The sequence below is a fragment of the Tyto alba genome, unplaced genomic scaffold (genome assembly GCF_018691265.1).
Source record: "Tyto alba isolate M040663 unplaced genomic scaffold, T.alba_DEE_v4.0 Super-Scaffold_46, whole genome shotgun sequence".
Taxonomy (NCBI): domain Eukaryota; kingdom Metazoa; phylum Chordata; class Aves; order Strigiformes; family Tytonidae; genus Tyto; species Tyto alba.
In genome coordinates, this window is record NW_024881322.1 from 9376634 (window position 1) to 9399194 (window position 22561).

General features: G+C 40.5%; 1 protein-coding gene across 5 annotated transcripts in view; it reads left to right on the forward strand.

The window, feature by feature from the left end:
- The first annotated feature begins 572 nt into the window (after positions 1-572).
- Positions 573-22561, forward strand: part of SEPTIN7 (septin 7) — an 82464-nt gene continuing 60475 nt past the window's right edge. For 2 of the 5 annotated variants that reach the window (XM_032988847.2, XM_042806397.1), the window contains exons 1-4: positions 573-850; positions 9313-9351; positions 11757-11758; positions 19521-19623. In XM_032988847.2, coding sequence (XP_032844738.1) covers positions 847-850; positions 9313-9351; positions 11757-11758; positions 19521-19623 — 148 coding nt within the window. In that variant the 5' untranslated portion in view covers positions 573-846. Of the gene's footprint in view, positions 851-1901; positions 1904-9312; positions 9352-11756; positions 11759-16818; positions 16824-19520; positions 19624-22561 lie in introns of all 5 variants that reach the window. The other 3 variants (XM_042806399.1, XM_042806398.1, XM_032988849.2) reach the window with 3 other exon arrangements.

The window sequence follows — 22561 nt, forward strand, 5'->3', positions numbered from 1 at the left end:
GGGGAAGCAGAGGGACGAACTCCGCAGCGCTGCAGCCCGAGCGCTCCCCGGCGCTCAGGGCGGCTGGTGGGCCCGGGGCCCCCCGCTCTCGCCCGCCTCTCGCACGCCAACTGCGTGAGCGGGCGGGCGGAGGGAGCGTAAGGCGCCGTAGCGCTGGCTGGGCTCCGCAAGGCGCGTACAGACTAGCGGCGCTCCAAGAATAGGCCCAGAGAAAGAAGGGGGGCGTTGCGAGCGCTTCGCCTCAGCCCGTCAGAGCCGGCGGCCATCTTTGTTGCGGGCAAAGCCCCGACGGCCGCCGTGGGGGCTTTCGCGCTTTTGAGCGTGCCCGGTTTCAAAATGGCGGCCGAGCGGTCCTTTTTTTTTTTTTTTGGCTCTGACACGGAGCGGGAGGAAATAAGTCAGATCCCGGGCCGGGGGGGGTGGGTAGGGACTGTGCCCCGCACCGAGCGGGGAGCCCAAGCCGGAAGCCGCCGCTGCGTGCTCGGGGAGGCGGGCAGGGAAGCGGGCGTGTGAGGAGCGGGGCGGAGGCGGCGAGGGAGGAGGAGCGGGAGGAGGGAGGGAGGGAGGGAGGGAGAGGAGCCGCGCCGAGCCGAGCCGAGCCGCTAAGTCCGTCCGGCCGCCGGAGCGGGCGCGCGTAGGCGCCGTGCGGAAGGGCCGCGGCCCCTCGGCAGAATCGGCGTAGGGGGCGTTGGAGAATCGCCGCGGCGGCCGCCGCCGGGTTGGCTGGCGGGAGGCGCGCGGGGAGGAGGGGGCGGCCCGCTCGGTGCCGCCGCGGCTGAGGGAGGGCGGGCAGGCAGCCGGAGCCCAGCGTCAGCAGCGGCAGCCGCACCGCCGCCGGCCAGCGCCATGGGTGAGTCTCCAGCCCGGGGCCGAGGCGCGGGGAGCCGGGGAATCTCCGCGATGGGTGGGCAGAGGGCACCGCCGAGAACCCCCATCCCGGCGGCGGGGAGCGGCCGCCCCACGGCGGGGCCCCCCGTCCCCCCCGCCGCCTTCCTCCTGCTCAGATGCGGCTCCAGCCCCCCTCGCCTTCCCCCCCCCCCACCTCCCCCCCGCCCCTAGTCACTTCCTGCCTCGCCGAAATTGTATAATGCCTGTGCGGAGCTGGGGAGCGAGGCGGCGAAAATGCCGGAGATATTTCTTCTCCTTCGCTTTCTCCCCCTTCCCCCCCCCTCCATCCATCCCCATCCCTCCTCCCCTTTCCTCCTTTTGCGCCCAAATTTGGGAGGGAGGAATTTGCTGTAGGAATTAAAGCAGCCTTCAAATATGCGGGAGAGGAGCGGGTGGGACTGAAATCACGGCGCCGGGCGGGGGGCGGGGGGGGGAGGAGGAGGAGGAGGAAGAAGAAGAAGAAGAAGAAAAAGAAGAAGAGAAGGGGGCGCCTGTGCGCGGGTGGGTGCGTGTGTGGCAGCGGGAGAGGGCCGAAGGCACCGCGGCGTGCTTGCCCGCCTCTGTAGTTTTTTTTTTTTTTTCCTCCCCCCCCCCCCCCTTTTTTTTTTTTATTTTTTATTTTTTAATCCCATCCCCTAAGGCTTTTTGCCGCTCGGGTCTGGCTTTTATTTGCCGCCCGCCGGGGCGTGCGTGGGGCCGGTCGCCGCCTGCGTGGGGCGCCCGGTTCGCGCTGCCCGGCCGGCTCCCGCCCCTGCGGCCGTTTTTTTTTTTTTTTTAAAAAAACAGAAAAATGTAAGAATTACAATTTGCGAATAAACTCCCCCCGGAAATCTGTCTGAAACGCTTCGTGAGCAGTTTCAGTGTGATCCCCTCGCTTTGCGAACCAGTCTTGCAAAAGAAATTGGAGGGTTGCAGAGTGTTTCAGGAGGGTGCCTGGGAAAAGGGGTGAGTACGTAGGAAGATATTTAATAGGCAACTTAAGGAAAAGCAGCTAAACTTACTTTAGCATGAAGCTGTTGACTTCATGCTGAACCAGTTATGTACAAATGTAATTCTGTGAAAGACAACATTCAAGAATCTTCTGTGTGCAGTTTGTGTGCTGCCTCCTGCAGATGAAAAATCACTGAACAGAAGACTGTCAGAAGTACCCATTCACTGAGTGGCTTTTTTTTTTTTTTTCCTGGGCCATTGGAATCTCCCTCTGAATGACAGTGGCTTTAGGTTATGTTCAGTGAAAGAGATGCTTCCGTGTATAGAAATACCTACCATCTGTATTAATATCGGGGTAAAAAAAAAATGTTAGCTTGTGTGACTATGCAGGCTCAGCTCCCGTGAAAATTAGATGGGCTACTGCTGTATATCTTGGCGAAAAGGTAGACCATACCTTTTTATGCAAGATTTTTTTGTAGTGGTAGCTTTTTGGTGCTTAGTGATAACTTAATTTATGACTAGAGCTTTCACTGAGATACAAAAATACTAGTTTGCTAAAGTGTTCATCCTTTATCATACTGTCTATGTGTATTTTAAAGTTCTTGCCTGATGAAATGTTAGGAAATTGGGGAAGATTTATTTCTGTGTAGTATTTAACATCTTTCACTTGATACCTGCTTAGTTTGTAATGTTTGTGTCTTGTTTGCTATGTGAGATTACTAGCTTCTTTGGCTGGTGACTTGTGAACATAAGAGCATAATTTCATTCTGGCTTTGGGTGACTGCTTTTTATTCTTTTTGTATTTTTTTTTTTAGTTTACATGAGAATAGCAAAAACCAGTAAACAGAAATTTTACTTAGAAGAGCAAGTTTCGAAAAGCCATTGCTTTAAAGGTCCATTACTCTTTTGTCTGTGTTGAAACCTGAATTGAAATGCAGGAACATCACCTGCTCTGTGTTTGCTGCTATGGAAGAAAAGGTTACTACTTAGTCATTCTGAAATTGAAGCAAATGCACCCAGAACTGTGCGTATTGGTCTATGCGCTGATAATAACTCAGAGCATTTCCTTCAGTTTACCCACAAGGACAAGCGACTAGTCTCAGTTAAAATGGTGATTCGGATGTATACTTAGTGTGACAAACAAATGTGCGTTTGTATATATATGGATAAAAACTTAATTGTCTTATGCAGAAATAAAGGAACAGATTTGTCTCCTTGCAAGTTAAAGTGCAACAGATTTTGCTTTCGTTTTGCATCAGAATGTCTAAACGTGCACAGTAGAACTCTTCTTTTTTTTTTTTTTCCTTTAACTGGCTGACAACTTAATGGTACTTTCACTCTCTTCCATGGGTCAGGCTCATACTAGAACTGAAGAAATTAAAGTACAAGAAAGTAGCTCAGTGCTGCTGGTGGTGTTTTTAATACTATCTTAAAATACCCATTAAGACAACAAATAGTTATAAAACACAGTGGCTACAGATTCAAAACCTCATTTTAAACACAAAGTCAGTGAAGGAAAATTTGCCTTGGAGAAGGTGTAGGAGAGAGATTTCTGCTCGGAACTGTAGTGTGACATACATTTTTAGCTTTAATTTATTGCCAGACTATTCACTTAACCTGTCTAGACCAGAGATGTGTATGTATGAGCGACGTTCTGTTTTCTGTAAGTTGATGCTCTAGCTCCTGAAATAAGCTAGTTAATTGCAAATGTTTTCTCTGTAATTAGAATGGCATTTAGTCACCATTTAAGTAGTTTAGTTAAGTCTCGTTTAAATTAGTAATTCAAATTTGGGGTAGTGTTAAACAGTAGGCAGTCACAAACTATTCCCTAGGAGGGTTTGAATGTCTTGAACTGATGTTTATAAAACAGATGTCCTGCAGAGGTGGGGATGGCGGCATAGGTGAGGTAAAGACATTACTCAACTGTGAGGGCCAGAAACTTGGTTCACAGAAACCAGTGACTTCCTGCTCACCTTGCCAGAGTGAGTTTCCTGTATGTTGGTGGTGAGTCAAATTGGACTTCTTTCGAGCCCCGGTTTAATGGTCACATCTTGATAGCTCTGTAATGTCATCAGGTAGCTGTTTTCTAGTTGTGTGTGTGGTTTTTTTTTTTTGTTATTTTTTTAATAGGAAAGAATGAAATCAATATTTGCTTGTATTTTTGCCTTCTGCTTTAGTTTAATGCAGCTGCCCTGCAAAACCATGTATTTTGCTGCATGGCTGTGAAGCTCCTGTAAATTAGGACATTCTTTGTGTTAAAAATCGAAAAGTAACCAGTAGGTTTGTAAGCACTTCAGAAGACAATATGTATCCACTTTCCTCTTGAGGGCTTGAGCTAGAGATAGGTAAAACACATGCTTGACTAAACCTTGCTCTGATGTATGTCCTGGACTTCCTTCCCACAGAAGCCACTTCATCTTATTTCTGGTTTTGGTGCATCAGCGCTGTCCCACGCTTACCAAGACCTGTCAGTCGCCTGCCGGCTTCGGCGCCTGGATTGGGGGTGCTGCTGCACAGGGCGCTGCGCTGCCCACTGGCCCTTCTTGAAGCCACTTACAGGGAATCTGTTCTTCAGTGGCTCTAGCGCTGTATCTTATTTTCAAATAGCTCATTGTGTGGCCATTTCCACGCCAGATTTCTGTCATTTAACGCAGTGATAGTGGAGAACGCATTTGCAAGTAGTAATGCCAGATTTCTGTCATTTAACGCAATGATAGTTGAGAATGCATTTGCAAATAATTTTGGAAGCAGTATTTACAGAACAAAACCACTACGGGTGTTATATTCAGAAGCACTTAAGCAACTAAAATAGAACTGAATTATTTCTTAGTAGCACAGAAGAGGTAGAAAATTTTTTTTGTCAACTTTGAAAATTGCATCTCAAGATGTAGGTTTTTTTATTGCTTTTTTCCCCCTGTTTTAACATTTGTGTGCTGTTTGGTTTTTTTTTTTTGTTTTTTAACCTGAATAGTAAAGATGTTAGGGCTTACAAGCAGGGGGAGGATTGGCTAAAACGTTAGGAAGATTTCACCCTCCTCTGACCCACTGTAGCTTTAGGGGGGATCAATATTAAAATACAGCACCTAGTTTTGTTGTCAGCGTTTTTGAAATAAAGCTTTTAAATTGAAAGATTGCGTTATACTCACAAAAGATGCAAGACCTGAAGAAAGAAAAAAGAAAAATTGACTTCAGACTCGTCTTTCATTTGACCACAAAAAAGACCACGGGGTGACAGTGGTCTTAGGAGCATGCTCTCAAAGGAGAGAATATCACATACTAAGATTTTTCCAGTGCTTTGGGGTAAAGCATGACAAGAACGATGACCAAGACAAGAGAAATGCAAGCTAAATATATAAGGCATGGTCTTTAATGTTGTTGGTGAGTGTTGAGCTACAGAGTAGCAGTTTATCAAATTCCAATCAAAATAGTCTAATTATATGTAGAAATCAGTCTATCATGTGGTAATGTTATTGCCAAGAGACCTTTCAGAAAGGCAGCTGAAGTCATTGATGGCAGAATTTCTGGTGCGACATTTGTCTGAAAAAGCATTGCAGGTCATTGCAGTTGATGCTGAGAAAAATGGAAGATGGCATGAATGTTGATACTGGTGCCAGTGGTTGTCACTGTACTATGGGCACACCAGTTATTAGAAGAATAATGTATAAAATATTACCTCTTCCTGTATCTTATACATTAAAAGACCATTCATGTAATGATTCAAGTTGAACTTTAAATAAAACAAAATTTGACCTAGTGAGGTGGTCAAAATTGCCAAGAATGCTTAAGTTAACATTAACATAAAGCTTAAATCAAACCTGTTCCAGTGTTGGCCAGTTGGAGTGTTTTAGTCTCATTTATGTGTAATCCTTTCACAGTTTGCAGGAAACTTCAGTATGCCAAGCAATATTTTCAAACAGTATCCTCTGCTTTTCTTTTTGTTCTTTGTTAGGAACCTTATGTGATTTCATAGCTTATGCTGGTATAACTGGACTGCAGCTGAAAAGTGCTGTCTTGATTTTGTGTTTTTCTCTTCTCCTTTGTGTTACCTTTAGTGTTCTTATACTGGTATGATGAGCTCGCTGATATAACGGAAAGTTAACCTTATGGTAGAGTAGTTTTCAGCTGGATATGGGAGCTAATCTGGCTTGTTCCCTAGCTGTACAGTTGCCAGAGCTGATACAAGGGAAGCCCGATGGTACAGCTGCTGGGTGAATCTCTTGGCCAGCTGCTTGAAAGGAGGCAATTCTGCTGCTCTCCCCACCTTTTCTGCGGTGCCTCTTCAACCTGACAGTGAGTCAGTTCATGGAGCTCAGCTCACAGGAACTACCATGTTTTTCTTCCTTGAGATTATTTTTCTATCAGTTGAGGCCCCTGAACTTTTTGTATCATGGGATCACTGAAGTGTTTGGCATGAAAAAAGAAATGCAGGTGTGCTCTAGGCAAGAGATGGAACTTCGGCTGACCATTTTGGCAGTAGGCAGGTATGCACAATCTTGATTTAGTGCCTGTTTTAGACTGGTGTAACATGGCACTGCTGCAAAGAGAAGTGAGCTTGATTTTCTATTCCCACCCAAACACTGAATTTTAACGTAGGCTGAAAGTTGTGGTAGTGTGCCCAAGGCAGCAGAGATACGGGGTAGTCAATCTAGTTATACAACTTATTTCCACTCTCCCAGTGGTTAAGATAGGGAAAGAGGAAACCCCTTTCCTGTTGGAGGAATTAATGCTAGTGGTTAAGAAGGGAGTACTCTCCCCTCCATGCTGAGCTGGTGACTTAGCTGAGGATAAATACAAGTGGGCAAAGTTTAATGGTTCTTGTTTCAACTGCTGTCGTTTACTCTTGGAGCACTGAATGGGTGAGGTAACTTGCTTTTTATTATCTGTTGTTGCATCATTGCCTATGATGTTTATGGTAATACTAATGCTAAGATTAGGACTTTCTTGAATGTTGTGCAAAACTAAAACTAACAATGACTGCAGAAACCTGGCCGCACAGGGGGTCTTGTAGTCCTGACCAGATCCTAGCCGTGATGGTATCTTAAGTAAGTTGAGATACCAGATTTAGCTGACTTCTTGTCAAAAACAAAGCAGTTGTGAGGCATTAAAAGCTGTTGTTGGAGGAATGTAATTTTTCTGGAAGCTTTCTGACAGCAGAGATTTTTCTGGCTGTGCAATCTTAGCAATACTTGCTGTAGCTTTTTAAAACAAGAATACAAAACTCAGAGTGTATGACTCAAAATCTGAGTTCCAGATGCTGGCTTAAGTGTAATTGAATGCTTTCAAGTTTGGGACAGTGAAAATTTCCAAAGTAGAATGAGGCCAAGAAACCCATCTTCTTATTTCTCTTCATGCTACCCCCTTCACCCCTGCCAACCTTCTGGAAACAAACGCTTCCTAACTGTAGTTAGTAAAGGTGTACTAACAAACCAAAAGATTCAAGATTAAGTGAGTTTCCTCTTGGGAGGCTTTGCCAGATGGTGCGAAATCAAGGTCTGAGTAATCTCTAGATGATGGGATCCTGTTGCCTTCCTCTGTGTTTTTTATTTTTTAGCACTTAATTGAGGGAGAATTTAGAGGAGAATAGTCTGCAAACTGCTGCAGTATTAGTTACTGAATCTTGCTGTCATCTCCTCCTGTTCATTTGTGCCAAGTATTGACCTTCAGTGCTCTTATTTGCAATTCTGTGGGCATCTGCAAACCTGTAAGTTTTCTGAGCAATGGAAAGAACCTGTGGTTTGTAAGGGACAGACAGAAGCAATGGGGAACATAGGCCTTAGAGAGACTGGGGCAAAAACTAGAGGATATAGTGATTCAGTCTTTTTTCAGATGTTGTAAAGTTGTGGATTGTGAATAAAAGGGAATTGCCCTTCTAATCAGTTAAAGTGTCTTAATGTTACAAGTTCAAAACAATGCTTGAAAAGGAGAAGGTAGGGATAATGAGCCCCTATGAAAATTCGGCAGGGAGATCTGGGAATTTCAGTAGGGAGTTTTTCCTTACTATCAGCTTCAGATTTAATTATCAAGTCCGCTTTTGAGCTGGTTGGTGTTTGTTCCTTTTTAGGTGTTTAACAGGGCCTCTGTAAAAGGTCTTTAAGATTTATTGTGTTCCGAGTCTTTAAACCATTGAAATTTGCAGTGGATGAGTTAAAAATGATATCAGTACTCAATATTTTATGCAGACCAAGTTAAGTTATTTGTATATTAATGCCTTAATGAAGGGACACTGATGTCCTGTTTGTGCAAATGTATGCAAGAGTTGATTTTGGAGAAGACTTTGAAAGTGATCAAGACACAGCTTCTCCAAAGAAATGTTCAGTGGATGGCCTCTAACCTGGTCACTGAATGAATTTCACTTGGCCCTAGCTTCCAGTCCCTGGTTTCTTGCCTAGCAGTATGCCTGCAAGGCATCCAGTAGTCCCTTAGGTAAAGGGGACACTGTTTTGGTATGTTTGGTTCATTGTCGCTGTGGGTAGCAACAGTGATCCTGATCCTGCCTTCCCTGTTCTTTTGAATTGTGTTTCTGGTTGTGAACCTTGGCCCTCGGGTGCTCTGGTGTGGCAGCCAGGTATGGAGAGGCTTGAACTCCCACTCTAAAAGTGAGCAGGGCTAATCATGCAGCATAGCTGCTCTGCTGGTATACATGTTGGACCATGTAGTGCATGCCCTTTGCAGCCAGCTCCGTTAATAATGCCAAAACCAAAAGTACTTGGGAAGTTGAGAAACCGATAGGTTTGGTGTCGTTGATCACCGGGATGGTTTTGGTATCAAGCTGTGGCTTCAGTTCTCGCAGTCTTTAGTTTTGTCATCCAAGGCAATTAGACTGCTGGTGTTCTGGTTGCTCTCAGTTGGGTTCTGTGCAGTAAATGACAAGTTAAAAATTAATTCCTTGACATGGAGTAAATGAAATCAAAACTTAAGGTTTCTAACTGCCAACTTACACTACAGATGAGTGGTAAATGTACCAATTCTATATTGTAATAGTCTTAATATTAAACCTGGATGATACATTTTATTATCAGTATGGGCCATTCTTTTGTATCAGTTGCCATTTCACCCTGCAGGGAAACAATCTTAAGTTTTACTTACTATCTTACTTACACAGCAATTATAATGGGAGCTATCTTTCTGTGGTATCTCTCTAGCTTAAAAATAAATACAATTGATGCAGTCAGCCAGCTGTGTTTCAAAGCATCTAAGTTGAACACATAGAGAGGTTTTTATTAGTTAGCATAATTCTTAAAAATAGCACCTGTGTCTCTTTTTTCATCTTCTTGGTCTCATAAGAGTTCTTTATATTATAAATACAGAACTCCTCAGACAGTGTGGAAATAGTTAAGTAAAATCCTCTAAGTATTAGTGATTTAATAATATCCTTAAAGACCTCTCCTCGTAGTGTTTGATGAACCTTGTAGTAGAAATATTGAAACATAAAAATTATTTCCGAGTGTCCTGAAAATCCAGTTTATAATTAAAAGTCTAACTTCTGTCTTTTAGTGTCATTAAAATATGCTGTCATGAGGGGAAATCAAGCAGGTAAGATATTTTTCCACAGCATTCAAGTGATAAAAAATACACTAACCTAACTTTGAACTACCACTGTTCTGTTTTCATAAAAATGTATTTTAAATTATTAATTGGTAACAGCTTGTTAATGATGAGATAGTCTCAAGATACATTTTAATTTTTCCAAAGAAATTGCTTGTCTGAGACAAAAGGATTGGTGCTTTCAGAAGTAGTTGGGTTTCACTGTTCTGGGGTGCTAGTTTCCTACAGCACAAAAATACTATAAACCTTAAAAGACAAGTGACAGAGACACGTCCCTTAAAAAATTTTAGCTCAAAATGTCTTTCTTGGTGAAACCAATAGGGCTTCTGAAGGCTTCTATAAGTCAGAGCTTGAGGCGTTCAGCATAAAAGCTAGTATAGGAAAATAAGAGAATATGCAGAAAAACAGCTGGCTTCCATATGGGAATGAGTTGCATCCACCATACAGAAATGTATGGTAAAAGCCCTTCACCCTAGTTACTTTAAATGAGAATTCCTCATGTTAACAGAAGCACTAGAGGTGAAATACTATAATTTCTCTCATGATTTTAAGGGGAACGCGTTTCACTTAGTGTTAAACATACTTGAGTATTTTTGCATGAGTGATTCACCTCTCATTAGCATTTCTGCACCTACATGTTCAAGAAATTCTACTAGATCTGGTCGTAGCCCTTTAGGCTGGAACTGTAACACTACAGTTTCTTGTGTTGCCATCCTTATGGCTGCTTGACTAGGAGAATGGGATATATTGCTGGGCAGGTCGCTTCTGTCAGCATTCCAGATGTAGAACTGAAGAGAAATGCCTTTTTCCAGGTTCTTTGGTTGAAATACTGCCGGTTGGGTTACAGGAATCTACTCTTCCTGAAGAATTCCCTCCTGTCTTTGGGTCAATGTGAGACATCATTGCTGTTGCTTTCACCCAGAGATTTGGAGTGAGAGAGGGAGGGAATTGGTTTGGTGGTTTTGTTTGTTTGTTTGAATAGGTCTAAACCTATAAACCATAATTTATCACCACCTGATGGTGTTAACTGACCAATCTGTATGCAAATTTTGAAGGAAAATACAATGTTAAGGTGACCCTGAAGGAACTGAAGGATGCTCAACCGTAACTTGGATTAAAAGGAAATGGGAAAGGAACTAAATGATACATTACAATATGATACTTTAATGTGTTTCTTAATAGGTACTATACTTTGTTGCTTCTTTCTGCTGTGTATCCAGTGCTAAGTAAGACTCTTGAAATGGTCTTCAGGTTGAGGCAGTATCCTACTTTGTGGAGAATTTCTGTTTCCTTAAAAAGGGCTCTTTTTAAACCCATAGTTCAGTTGATTTCATAGGAGATGAAAGTAGTGTGAGATAAACCTGCCTGAAAGTTCCTACCAGTCTTTTATTTTTTTTTAATTCCGTTAAAATTTTTAATTTATATCTCTGTGGGAAACTTCCACAAACTAAATAGACAAGAGACATGTTAAATATGAAGTCGAGTACAGCTACTTTTTTTTTTAACTTTGGGTTGTGGTGTTTGTTTTTTTTTCCCCACCTTAGAAGTTTTGTATCCAGGCATCTTTCATATTTTTCCTTTGCATCTTTCACTTTCAACCTTTGGCTCAGTGTTTGTATTGAAATAAACATAAACATTCAATGATAGCAAAACAGAGGAGGAGGAGTTAGGAAGGAAGGTTAAAAGTGGTGATAGACACACCAAGTGATACGTGTTTGATGCTTGATCTGCTCCTGACGCTAGTTCCCCAGTTGCCGTTCTGGTGAGCTCTTTCCCGAAGCTTTCCTGTCCCCAGTGCCATTGGTTGTTGTAGTAATTTTCATCCCTACTTTATGGAGTGGAAGATAATCAGTCACTTTACTGTCAAATTTGATTTCAAGTTGGTCATTTCAGTTAGATGCAAATTGCTATGTGGTGGTGGTTTGCGTGCTGCTTTCTGCAGACAGACCAAGGCCTTTTGAAAAGACAGAATAAAGGGGGAAATGCACAGATAGAACAAGGAGCTTTAAAATCATATTCCTGTACTTTTAAATTGTATTTCAAGTGCACAAAAGAAGGTTTCCTTTTCTTCAAGGATTTAGTTGCCTACCTAACTCTAGCAAAGGATGAACTCTTAAATAAAAACTGTCAGTATGTGTGGCTGGCCTCGGTGTTTTGTAGAGTCGTCATGGGTAGAACTTTTAATATTGTATGTTTCAGTTACAGGCCTGCTTGTGTAGTTTGGTAACCTTTTTTTTTTAATTTGTTTTTCCTTTTTCTTTCTTCCCCCCATCTATCTATAATTAGTTTTGTTTTTCTAAGTAGTTAACTGACTTCATTTTCCTGTAGTTGTCTGCTTTCTTGCACTTCTCTGGCTGTTGTAAGAGCTGCGGCGCTGGCTGCGTTTGCTGTAGCTGTTGTGGTTGGTGCAGTTTGCTCAGACATGTCCTTTTACACTGTATGCTGGCTCTGAAGGCTGACAGTTTTTTTTTTTTTTTTTTAACAGGCAAGTTGAGGCTTCCTAGTGTGCCTGCTACATTCCCTTTGTTTTTATTCAGTGTCTTCTGCTTTCCTTCTGGACATCCTGCCTGTAGCTCAACAGATGGACTATGCTGTCTGCTCTTTCTGGTCTTTACAGTGCAGAATCCTTGCAGAATCCTTTTGCTCTTAGACATCACATGTTTTAGCACTATCTTTTAATAAACCAGACGATAGTGTCTGGCACCAGAAAAGAGAGTCTAAAGCCCACTCTTCACCTATACTCACTTGCTGTGCCTGGTGGGATTTTGAAGAACATCTGAACTGAAAGTGCGTTTGCTAGATCAGGGATTGAAGTTATTGATTATTGGCTTAATCAGCTTCCTCCTAGAGACTGAGAGAGATCCTCATTTCTTAATTGTAGTTATGCATCAAAAGGATTTTCTTTTTTTTGAATCTCTTATGAAAATAGTTATAATTTTTTTCTAGTGTAGGAAAGACCCTAGGTTCACACTCAGAAGCCAAGATGTCTTCTTATAAAAGAAGGTTTCAATAGATTTCTGCTGTCTGCCATTGATGCTTGTTTGAGGCAATAAAAGTGTTGATCTCCTTTCCATCAGTACTAGACTTCTACCATGCAGATTATAGCAGACATTATTGACCTGACAGCTGTATTTAGTTTACTTCGAATAGTGAAAGGACAAGCATGTTTATAGGTGTTCAGCATAAGTTTAACTGTACAGCTAGACCTGGTGAGTTTCCCCCTTTTATATTGTTATTTTCATAGTTCAAAAATTCAGTTTTTTTTTTTGTTTGCTTTTTTTTTTTTTTTTTTAATATGGATTATATATATCTTAATTTTTTTTGGGGAAAAAAATCTTAAGGTACTATCATATTAAGAAGTGCTCAGGGCTTGTAGAAGCATTACTACACTAAAAACTGCTACCTAAAGCTCCTATTTTAAGAATGCAGTAACAAAAACTGTCACTTGCATGACATGTACAGTTGCTGTCTGCCTCTGGGATATGGCAGGACAAGATGGGGTTATGTATTAGCTGTATGTTTTCTGTATTGCCTCAATATTGACAACTGGAAGAAATGCAGACTTTGTTAAACTGTAGAAACCTTTTAGAGATTTTGAAGATGTTGGTGACATAAATTCCTTGTCCTTCTTGCAGATTTTGGAGGCCTCTTTGGATATTGATGTAGAGACTTTAAACAACTGGCACTGTTAGAAAGAAATAAATAGAAAGTTACCATGTCAGGTAAATTGGAGGAAACACAAGTATGCAGTATTTTATAGTCTTTGTATGTAAAAATAGACACTATCAAACTGATCTTAGTCTTAGAATGATGGTAGGAAATGGAATAGAAATACTGTGGCTAAAGACAATGCAGAAATTAGCTAAAAGTTCAAAAAAGATGGTTTTAGCTTTGTCAAAATCAGTGTTAGAGCAGGTGCAAATTCTTATGTTTTGGCAGCTTTAACATCTTTTCAAATGCCTTGGTATCTTAAAAGAACAAATTGACTCCACAGCAAATATAAATTTTAGAAAAAATACTATGTTCAGAACATGTTCCCTGTTCCAAATGTGTGAAATAAGTTAAAAATTAACACCTTTTATTTTCATTGTTGATGACAAGTAACACTGCTATCACGTGCCTAATGCAATGGGTATCTGTGCCCTTTCTAAGACGCTTTTCTGTTGCCTGCATTTGTGATGAGATTTCAACAATTCTTGGGTTTTCTGTCATGCTTCTGGAGAGTTTTTCAAATAATGGTTCCTAGAAGGTCACTATGGGGGGAAAAAAGTGTTAAATTTCTTTCTCTTAAAATAAGTTTGATTTGAGAAGCTCCAAAGCCCACTTTGATTGGAAAGGACAGTGACACCCATTATGTCAAACTGCTTTTCTGTTTTGTCTTTTTTTTTTTTTCTTCAGCTGTCTTTGTATTTGCTGCTAGTTTGGCTAGGTCATAAATCCTTGAAGAGTTTTCATAACATAATGTAAAAGACTGCTGGTTACTACCAGCACACAGCAGCTGCATTTAGGCATGTAGGGTGTGAACTGAGCTCTTAGCTTGCATGTAGTAGAGGTAAAAAATGGCTTTAGCTCATGTTGGACTTGCATCCCCTCTTGATCAGAGGGATAAGGTGTGCTCTTTTGTAAGGCAGTGGACCTTATGCCAGGCACTGTCATCTTTTGGCCCAGATGGTAGTACCTGAAGAATGACTTTAGATGTATCATTCCTGGACACAGTCTGCACAGAATACAGGAGAGATGTAAATTATGGTGTCTGGGCAATAACAAAGATGATAGAAGGACTTGATAGAAAACAAGGAAAAGAGGATTTTTTGATTGTCAGTGTTCTTCCTTAAAACTTCTTGAAAAGCTGCTGATAGTGCCTGCTTTCTCTCTCTTCACTGTAGTTACAGCAGTTTGCTGCTGGCTATTAATCCATCAGTTCAGATGATGGGTCTAAAAACACAAGATCTGCAGCACGTTTATGTGGGCTTTGGCATTTTGCTTGGGGGAGACCTACATTAAAGTAATATTGAGTGCACAGAGTGTATGCAGTAAGTCAGCTAAGGCCAAATTTATAGTTGCTTGTATGGCTTGCATTCATATGTGCTAAGTTAGAGCAGAGATGATGGACAACTACAAGGACTTAAAAATGTTAGAAGACTTGATAAAAAATGATAGCTGAAATGTGGTGTAGGTGAATGTAAAGTGATACACACACAGACTGCTTTTGTGCTGTAGTCTCAGTGATAAGCTGTGAACATACATTAAAGCTCAGGAGTAAGTTCTTGGGCCTGTGTGCAGTTTGCAGTATCATCAGCTCAGTACTCAGAAGTAGTCAGGAAAGCAAATTGCATGCTGAAAATCAGTCAGAAAGGATCAGAGAACAAGAGGAACCCCATGATCAGACTCTGGATCTGTGACTGTTTTGTTTCTTGGATGCCGTATGGAGCTCTCAATCTGACCTCTCTAGAAGAGCACAGAGCTAGAATGGTGTTACGGAAGAGCAGCAGAGGCGATCAGAGGCACGAAACAGCTTCTTCTCAATGAAGTATACTAGATTATTAAGGCCGTTTTGCAACACGGGTAGTGCTGTGGAGCAGTTAAGCTAACAGATGGTGATTTTGATAAAGTCCTCCCTTTAACAATGTACAGGTAATCAGAGGGACTCCTTGCTACAGGGGCTTTTGTGGATGCTCTGTTTATGTGGTGCTAAGAAGAGTATGTGAGTGCATGGAAGAGAAATCAGTCAAATGCTATTTAAGTGGAAAAGTACCCCTATCTTAACAAATGCTTGAGAGGTAGATTTTTTTTTTTTTTTTTTTTTTTGTGGCTATGGAGGTGTTTAGGGAAATACTGCTCTCTGTTTACTCTGCTGTGTGTGCTACCTTAGATGTATGTTGTTGACCACTGCTGAAGGTGGGAAATTTGGTCTGACCCATGTGGCTGTTCTTGCTGGATGATGGTTTAAAAATCACTCTAATAATACTGCTTTAGTTGAGGGACCTAGGCCCTCCTGTGCACTTGGTGAACTGATGTAGAAGTTGTCTGTGCTACCTCTCTTCGAAGTTGAAAGTAGTGATGTGCAACATGAGGAATGATACCAACCTCCTTAAGCACTGTCTTGCTATCAAAACCTTTGGGCATTCATACTGCTGCAGGATCTGCCGTGTTAGTTGTGTTCCAGCCTGCACAGCTTGCCTAGTTCTGCTGCATATGCATCTGTCCTCCTCCCAATCTACATTGAGCGTCTTGTGTCACCTTTCTGCAGGGTGCAGAGAGGGACTGGAACTGATGGGCAGGACTTTGCTTCTCTGTCCCCTCAGAGCACAGCAGCAAGTACCTCATGTGCTGCACTGGTATGGCTCTGGACACTCATGAGGGGGTCTGTGGAAACAGAAGGCTCATATCCCATAAGGTAGAAAAAAAGAAGGGGACGCCAGTGCCATGGTGAACTGTAGTCTCCATCACAGTGTAAATTTTCTAAAAATAGGCTCTGAGCCTCTGGGAGTATGGGATTGATTAAAAAATTAGATGTTAGGGTAGCGAAGCATAATTGACTGCTGGCCTGGAACTTGGTACTGAGATTTTTTCTCTTATTTGTATCAATGTCTTGAAATACTCAAGCATGAGAAGATGTTTAGTGAAAAACAGAAATTTAAAGGGTCTTTGTGATACAGATTTGTAGCTAAAAGTATTTTAAGTGCCATGTTGGAGAGCTAGCATAGGTCTCCTGTCATCCACAGAGTTTGGTGATGCTGAACAGACACCTAACTTCTGCCCCCTAATTTGTTCTTTATTTTCTGGCTGTTCAACCATGACAGTTATGCCAAAATTTGCAGCAGTGCTTTAATGCTCAGTATAGCAACTGAGGTGAATTGGCACTGTTCACTGAATGTATAGTGACATAAAAATACAAAATCCTGACACGCATTTATACTGATGGCTTTGATCTTTGTACCTTTTCCACTCTAAAATAAAAATATTGTTCAGTAGTGTGGTGAAATGAGATCATGTGTTCTGGAGAACACCTCGAAGAAAACAAATAACCTTGAACCTATTACAGGTTCAGATAGCATATGGTAAACAAAGCACGCTGAATAACTAGAGTAAAAAGAACTATCTAATAACTACCTGTATTGATCATTAAATGGTGTGGAGGTCATGCAATGTATTATCATGAAATGAAGCTGTCATAAATTTAATTTGTTTTATATGTAAGGTTACGTAACACGCTGTATACTTAGCATACTAGATGGAAAGTATTGTGGGTAACTTTGGTCAAATGTAAGTAACTTTTTCTTTCCTTTTCCTTCTTTCCTCACACTGCCCCTGTTTCTCTTTCTGGATTGCTGCTGCACCTGTGTGGACTCATTGCTTCAATGGCTTGAATTCATCATTTTACCGGACTACTTCTGGATGTATTCTACTGATACCTTCAACACTGGAAATGATGGAAACGTGTTGTTTACAAAGTAGCTGTAAGTATTACTTTGAATACAGATGCATTACAGATATTGTGGAAATAGGAGAAGCATTAAGGTTTTAGTGGGTGAACTGAAACTGAGCTTAGGTAGTAGCTGGTTGAAAATCAGGAAGGGATAAAAGTTAATGGCAAGCCATTGTAAGTATTAGAAGTATTTAAGAAACTCAATTCCTACTTTGTTTCGGTCTGTCTAGAAGTAGGAAGTTACGAGCAATTGCAGCCATTTAAAAATCAGTATGTTGAAAGCTTCAATTTTAATTGTATTGGTATACCAGAAATCTGCATCTGGCACCTGACTTCAGTTTTTTAAAAGGCTCTTTCCTATGGAGTATAAATGCTCAGATTAAATACAGCATTAATGCTAAGTGTAACACTTCATACATCTTTCTGGTTAGTAACCTTTATATTTCATTATCTAAAACTGTGGTTGTAAATGCACTTAACAGAGCAAACAACCTGAAAGTTGCCATCTATTCTTGTTTAGCATTTCATACTCAGCATTCTTAAAGTTCTTGGTAGTAAACCTATCCTATGTGGAGCTATATATGAAGGGGAAGGAAGAGAAATGAAAATAATTTAAAAGAAGAATTACATGTAAACCCATTATTTGAAGCAAAAGCATTACCTAGACTTAATGAGGGGGTGAGCTGTTTCTGGTAAGTGTGACATACATTAAATGGTACATAGGCATTAAAAGGTGCAGGTAGTTGACAAGTAGGACTATGAGGCGTGTCTGGCTGTGATTAGATATTTTACATCTGGTAGGATGAATAGCAATTGCATAACCTTAATAGTTATTAAGGGACTTGCACTGTTAAGGAGCTCTTTAATGTCTTAAAGAGCACCTGCCTGCATGTCATGTAATATCTCTGAAGCATTGGCTCTTGTTCAGGGGTTTGGATTGTGATAAATTGCATTCCTCACATGTAGTTGTAGTAATAGATTGGATTTTTTAAGTTCCTGGCTGATTTTTTCTTTTAATCTCTTAAAACCTCTCAGATGAGGCTATTGCTGCACCAAAGGCTGAATTGAAACAAAGAGCATCTTTAAAAAAGTTTCTTGATTACACAGGGCAAATATTCCTACATTTAGAGAAATAATAAAAGTTGATGCATTGTGTGTATTTGAACTTGAAAGTATAACACCTAGCTTTAGTTGACTATCATTAGGTGTCCCTCTCTTATTCTGTATGAGTTAGAGTTCAAAGATACTGCCTTTTTTTAGGAGAATTGATGCAGTGTATTATCACTAAATGAGAGCAGATACTATTTGCAGCAGGATTAAATCTATCTTTTTCAAAGTAGTCCTGCTAAGTTTGGACTTTTCAGGCTTACTTAAATTTGCTGGTGGCTCCAGTATAATATGTCTTTGTAGTGGTGTAGTATTTCTTGAGAATAATGGTTTGTTTGCCAAATGGAGAAATCAGTTATGTGACTTCAAGCAGAGAGTCAATTCATTGACTACTGCTGTTGTATTGCAAAGACGCTATTTCTCCTTGCATTCAGTGCTTTAAAAGGGATAGTGTTTTTATATCCTTGCAAGGAACGTTTACTTTAATTCAAATAACAAATTTGTTAAAACTCTAGGAGTTATTACCGTAATAAATTTATTCTGTCAATTTTAGAAAAAAACATCCAAATAATCATGAGTCAACCGCATGCCAACTTAAATTAACCATACTCTGTCCCATACAGAGAAGTTCCGAGGCAGTGGTGCCTGTAATAGAACAAATTTTGTTATTAATTATTTTTTTAGAATTCCTCTATCCTCTTGAAGGTAAGCTTAGAGAGGGGATTTAAAACTTGTAGACAGCACTTCAGCTGTGTGGATGTACTTAACTCTCTTAAGCTCTGAAACTGAGGTAGTATCAATTCACATCCTCTCAACTTTGGATGGACCTAAAGCCTAAAGGCTGAAATCACTGCTGCGTGATAAACAATACCTTGTGTTGCTTTAAGTAGATAGTTGTCTCTGGAAGTATTTTCAGATTCTCTGTAGAAGAACCAAAATGTCTTGTCACATAAGACAATCCTTAGACCTGCTGTGATACATTTCTAGGATTCTACTGGAAGAGCTCTTTAAAAGTAGTGTGGCTGATTTCTGGAGGGTCTCTGGGTCTAGTACAGTGAGGGAGAGGCATTTTAAGCACCTTCAACATCTTAGTGTGGTGAGAAGAAGTTAGGGTGGGCCTAGGTCTAGATTTAACATGAAGGCCTCCATTTGTGACACCCAGAAGTAGCGGGTGTCAGGTTGGTCCCTGTCATATTTGGGGTGGTGCTGCCATGACTCGGGAGTATAGGAAAGCTACACTCATACTACCTGCCCGTGTTTCAAATGTGTGTTGGAACAAAGTTGATTATATTTAATCTGTTTGCGCTTGTAGACTTTTGTGCTTGCACAGTCATAATGTGGTAGTTGTACTTGCTCAGAATACTGTTAGGTAACTTTCTGTGCCAGTCTTCTGGCTATCCAGTCAAAAAAATCAATTTTTCTTACTGTTGCAGTTCAGTGTGCTGTCTTTGATGTAGACAGCTTAGGTTGTTCAGAGGTTGAGTAGATAGCACCTTTCTACAAATGTGAAAATGAAGTGAACATTTAAATAACTAAAAAAGATACAAGCGAAGTAAGAAGTTCCCAGCTTTTCTTCTAACTTTTTTTTTTCTTTTCCCCCCCTAAATATCTTTTGCCTTAGCAACAGAAGAACCTTGAAGGATATGTGGGGTTTGCAAATCTTCCAAATCAAGTTTACCGGAAGTCTGTGAAGAGAGGATTTGAATTCACACTCATGGTAGTAGGTAAGTTTCTCTCTTAGTTTTGAGTGGTGATCATTTTAAGTATATTGACATAGTTCTTAAAATCTATGATGATGGTGTAAATATCTTTTGCATGGTCTCATGAGAAAATATGGATCTGTCTCTTCTAGACTGTTAAATCTAGAGCATTTAAAAAGAACACATTGTTTGATATGCAAGTAAATGAGGAAGAGAAAAAAGAACGGGAACCATATATTTCATACAGTCTAAGAAATAAGTTTGGTGTGGATCTAGTCCAAAATGTGACTTGCAAGTATGACATAATAGAAATAATTTGAACTTGGATTTTAATTTGAATATAAAAAAATTGAACTGTTTTTACAGTTGAGTGCAACACGGCAAACTGGGATCCAAACGTAAAGTTGGAATCTTTCCTTGCACATAACCAGGCAGCAGAATCCTGTATATCCTGCACTTCTGTGGCCACAAAACTGTGCTACAAAATCAAAGCTTTAATTTAAACAAACCTTTCTAGTTTGTATGGTTGCAAAGAAAACCAAATGTAAACAGTGTGTTTACTATGGACTACGGAGAGTGGGAAACTGTAGTTAGTATGGATGAATAATGCCGTGCGGAATGGTTTATTTAGGCTTCAGTGATGACTGGAATTGTCATCTCTCCTGCTAGGACATCCGATTTCCTTCCCCCTCCACCCCCCTCCTCCTCTTTTCAGTACTTGTATGGTAGTAGACTGTTATTAAGGTTGGATACATTTGTATGTAACTGATGTGTATATACTGGATATGTGACAATTTTGACATGCTAATGGTTAAAATAATAAGTGTTTTATAATAGCTAGCTATCTCTTTGTTGATATCTACCTTTATCTTTTGTAATTTGGCTAGCTTGGTAATGGTGTGATGTTTTGTCATCAATACAATGGATATCCTGTGCAGTCATTGTGTACATGTAGCATGTTACATAATAATACTATTGATAGAGCTAGAAATCAAGGTCAAATTTGTGAAAACTCATTGTGGATCACTTAGAACTTTCTTTTGATTACAAAGTGAGTTAGAATTTTAAAATTTGAGGGTTGCTTTTTTATTTTTATACTTGATTATAGGTTCCTTTGTAATCTAGTATCCAAGTACATAATTCATTATTTGGTACAAAGCTGTGTAATCTTAAATAAATTTTGGTTTTCTGCTGTCCACAGGAAGAAGGGAGGGAACTGTCTTCATAAAGTATTATTCCAGAATGGGATATAATTTGTACTTCCAAGTTTCATTCTCACAAAAAGTCATTTACAGCACAAGTAGTAGATGTAGTGATGTATTAGAGCTGGAGAAAGTGTGTAAAATTACCTTGGTGTTCTTACATTTGCCTGTAATAGTCTAATGGAATTGTGCTTAGGATCACTGTAGAAAATTGTGGCTGTCGAGAGGAAAAGTTGGTCCAAAGTTGGTTTGAAAATGATGTGTTGATCAGAAAATTTGGTTAGTAGTTTTAATATTTTTGTACTTAGCACTAAGACTTAATTTATTTGCATGAGAATTAGTACCATTGTCTGAAAGCTAACTGGGGGAATTGGCACTAGTTTTCTAAATTAAAAATGCATTTATCCTCTCCTTCCAACCCCCAAGTATAGAAATCAGATGCTTGAAAGCGAGTGTTTAAACACAATAATGGCTGATCTTTTAGAACTCTAACATCTGGGAAGGGGCAGGGTGGGGAGAAATTATTTTGTTTCAAAGTGATGTGTCTAGTAATAGTATGCCCTGAAAAAATGTGTCTGTTTTAAATATGAAGATTAAATAGTTTGTCTATTACTGATCACTTTTGTTGGTAAACTGTGTAATGTAATGTGCAGTTAGATTCTTAAAATTGTAATTATTTATTGCTGTGTTCATCCTTAGGGATAGTGTACTCTGACTTGGTTTGAGGTCTTTAGCTGACATGATACGGTTCTGCAATAGTAAATGGAATTATCTATACTTGCTAAAACTTAAAAATTTGAGAATGTAGTGTAATTTGCATGTGGTTGGTGTTGCCTGAATGAGAACACTATATGTATCATCTCTTGGAGGTAATCTAAAATATTCTCTTTCTACTACCAAGAACTGTGCGTGCCTGGCTGCCTTTTAGTGTAGATAGCACAGTTGCTAGTCTGATGTCTGTGCTTTATTTGTAGGTACTTCAATGTCAGTATGTTAACTGTTTGTTCTGAAATAAAAAATTAGAGAAACAGTGACTGTATTTGGTGAACAGATATGAGAAAGAAGACAAATCATGTTCAGGATCTGTGATCTCTGTGTCCAGGTATTTTCAGGTGTCAGCGAGGCTTGATATTGCGGCTAACGCGTTTGTATAGAAACTGGTTTCCAGTTGTCCGTTTAGTACGAGATTATTGGTTCACAGATGTGCAGTGTGATATCTGGCTTGTCTTGAAATGTGTAGTATGAAAAGTCACAGGATCAGCGTTTTGGGGGGGACTTGCCAATATGGTTGTACAGCTGTACCAACTGTTGTAGAAACAATTCAGGTTTCAGTTAACTATGTAGGATATTTGTCACTGGGGAGGTCCGAAGTACATCATCCAACAGATCTGATACTGTTTCCGGTAAGAATTTTTGCAGGAAAATAGCTCAGTTTTTACAGAACTTCCTTGTGAGTGAAGGATGAGTGTACTCCATAAAGTGGGTGTTCCCCAGGCTGCCGAGTTACTGTCATTGCCCTGGAGGTGGTGTGCGGTGGCTTCCTGCGCTTCTCTTGTGCCTCTGAAGTTGGAGAGAGGGCTTTTCGATTTGGGTGTGCATAAGGCTGAGTACTTGTTGAATAACCTAGAGCATGGTTTCTGGAGCAGGTTGAGGACACAGGTGCTCCTTACGTGAGCTGAGCTAAACTGGTTGGGGGCGGCGCTTTGGAAATGTCTCTGTTTCAGCCATGCGGGCAGTGCTCTGTCCTCTAACGTGCTCTT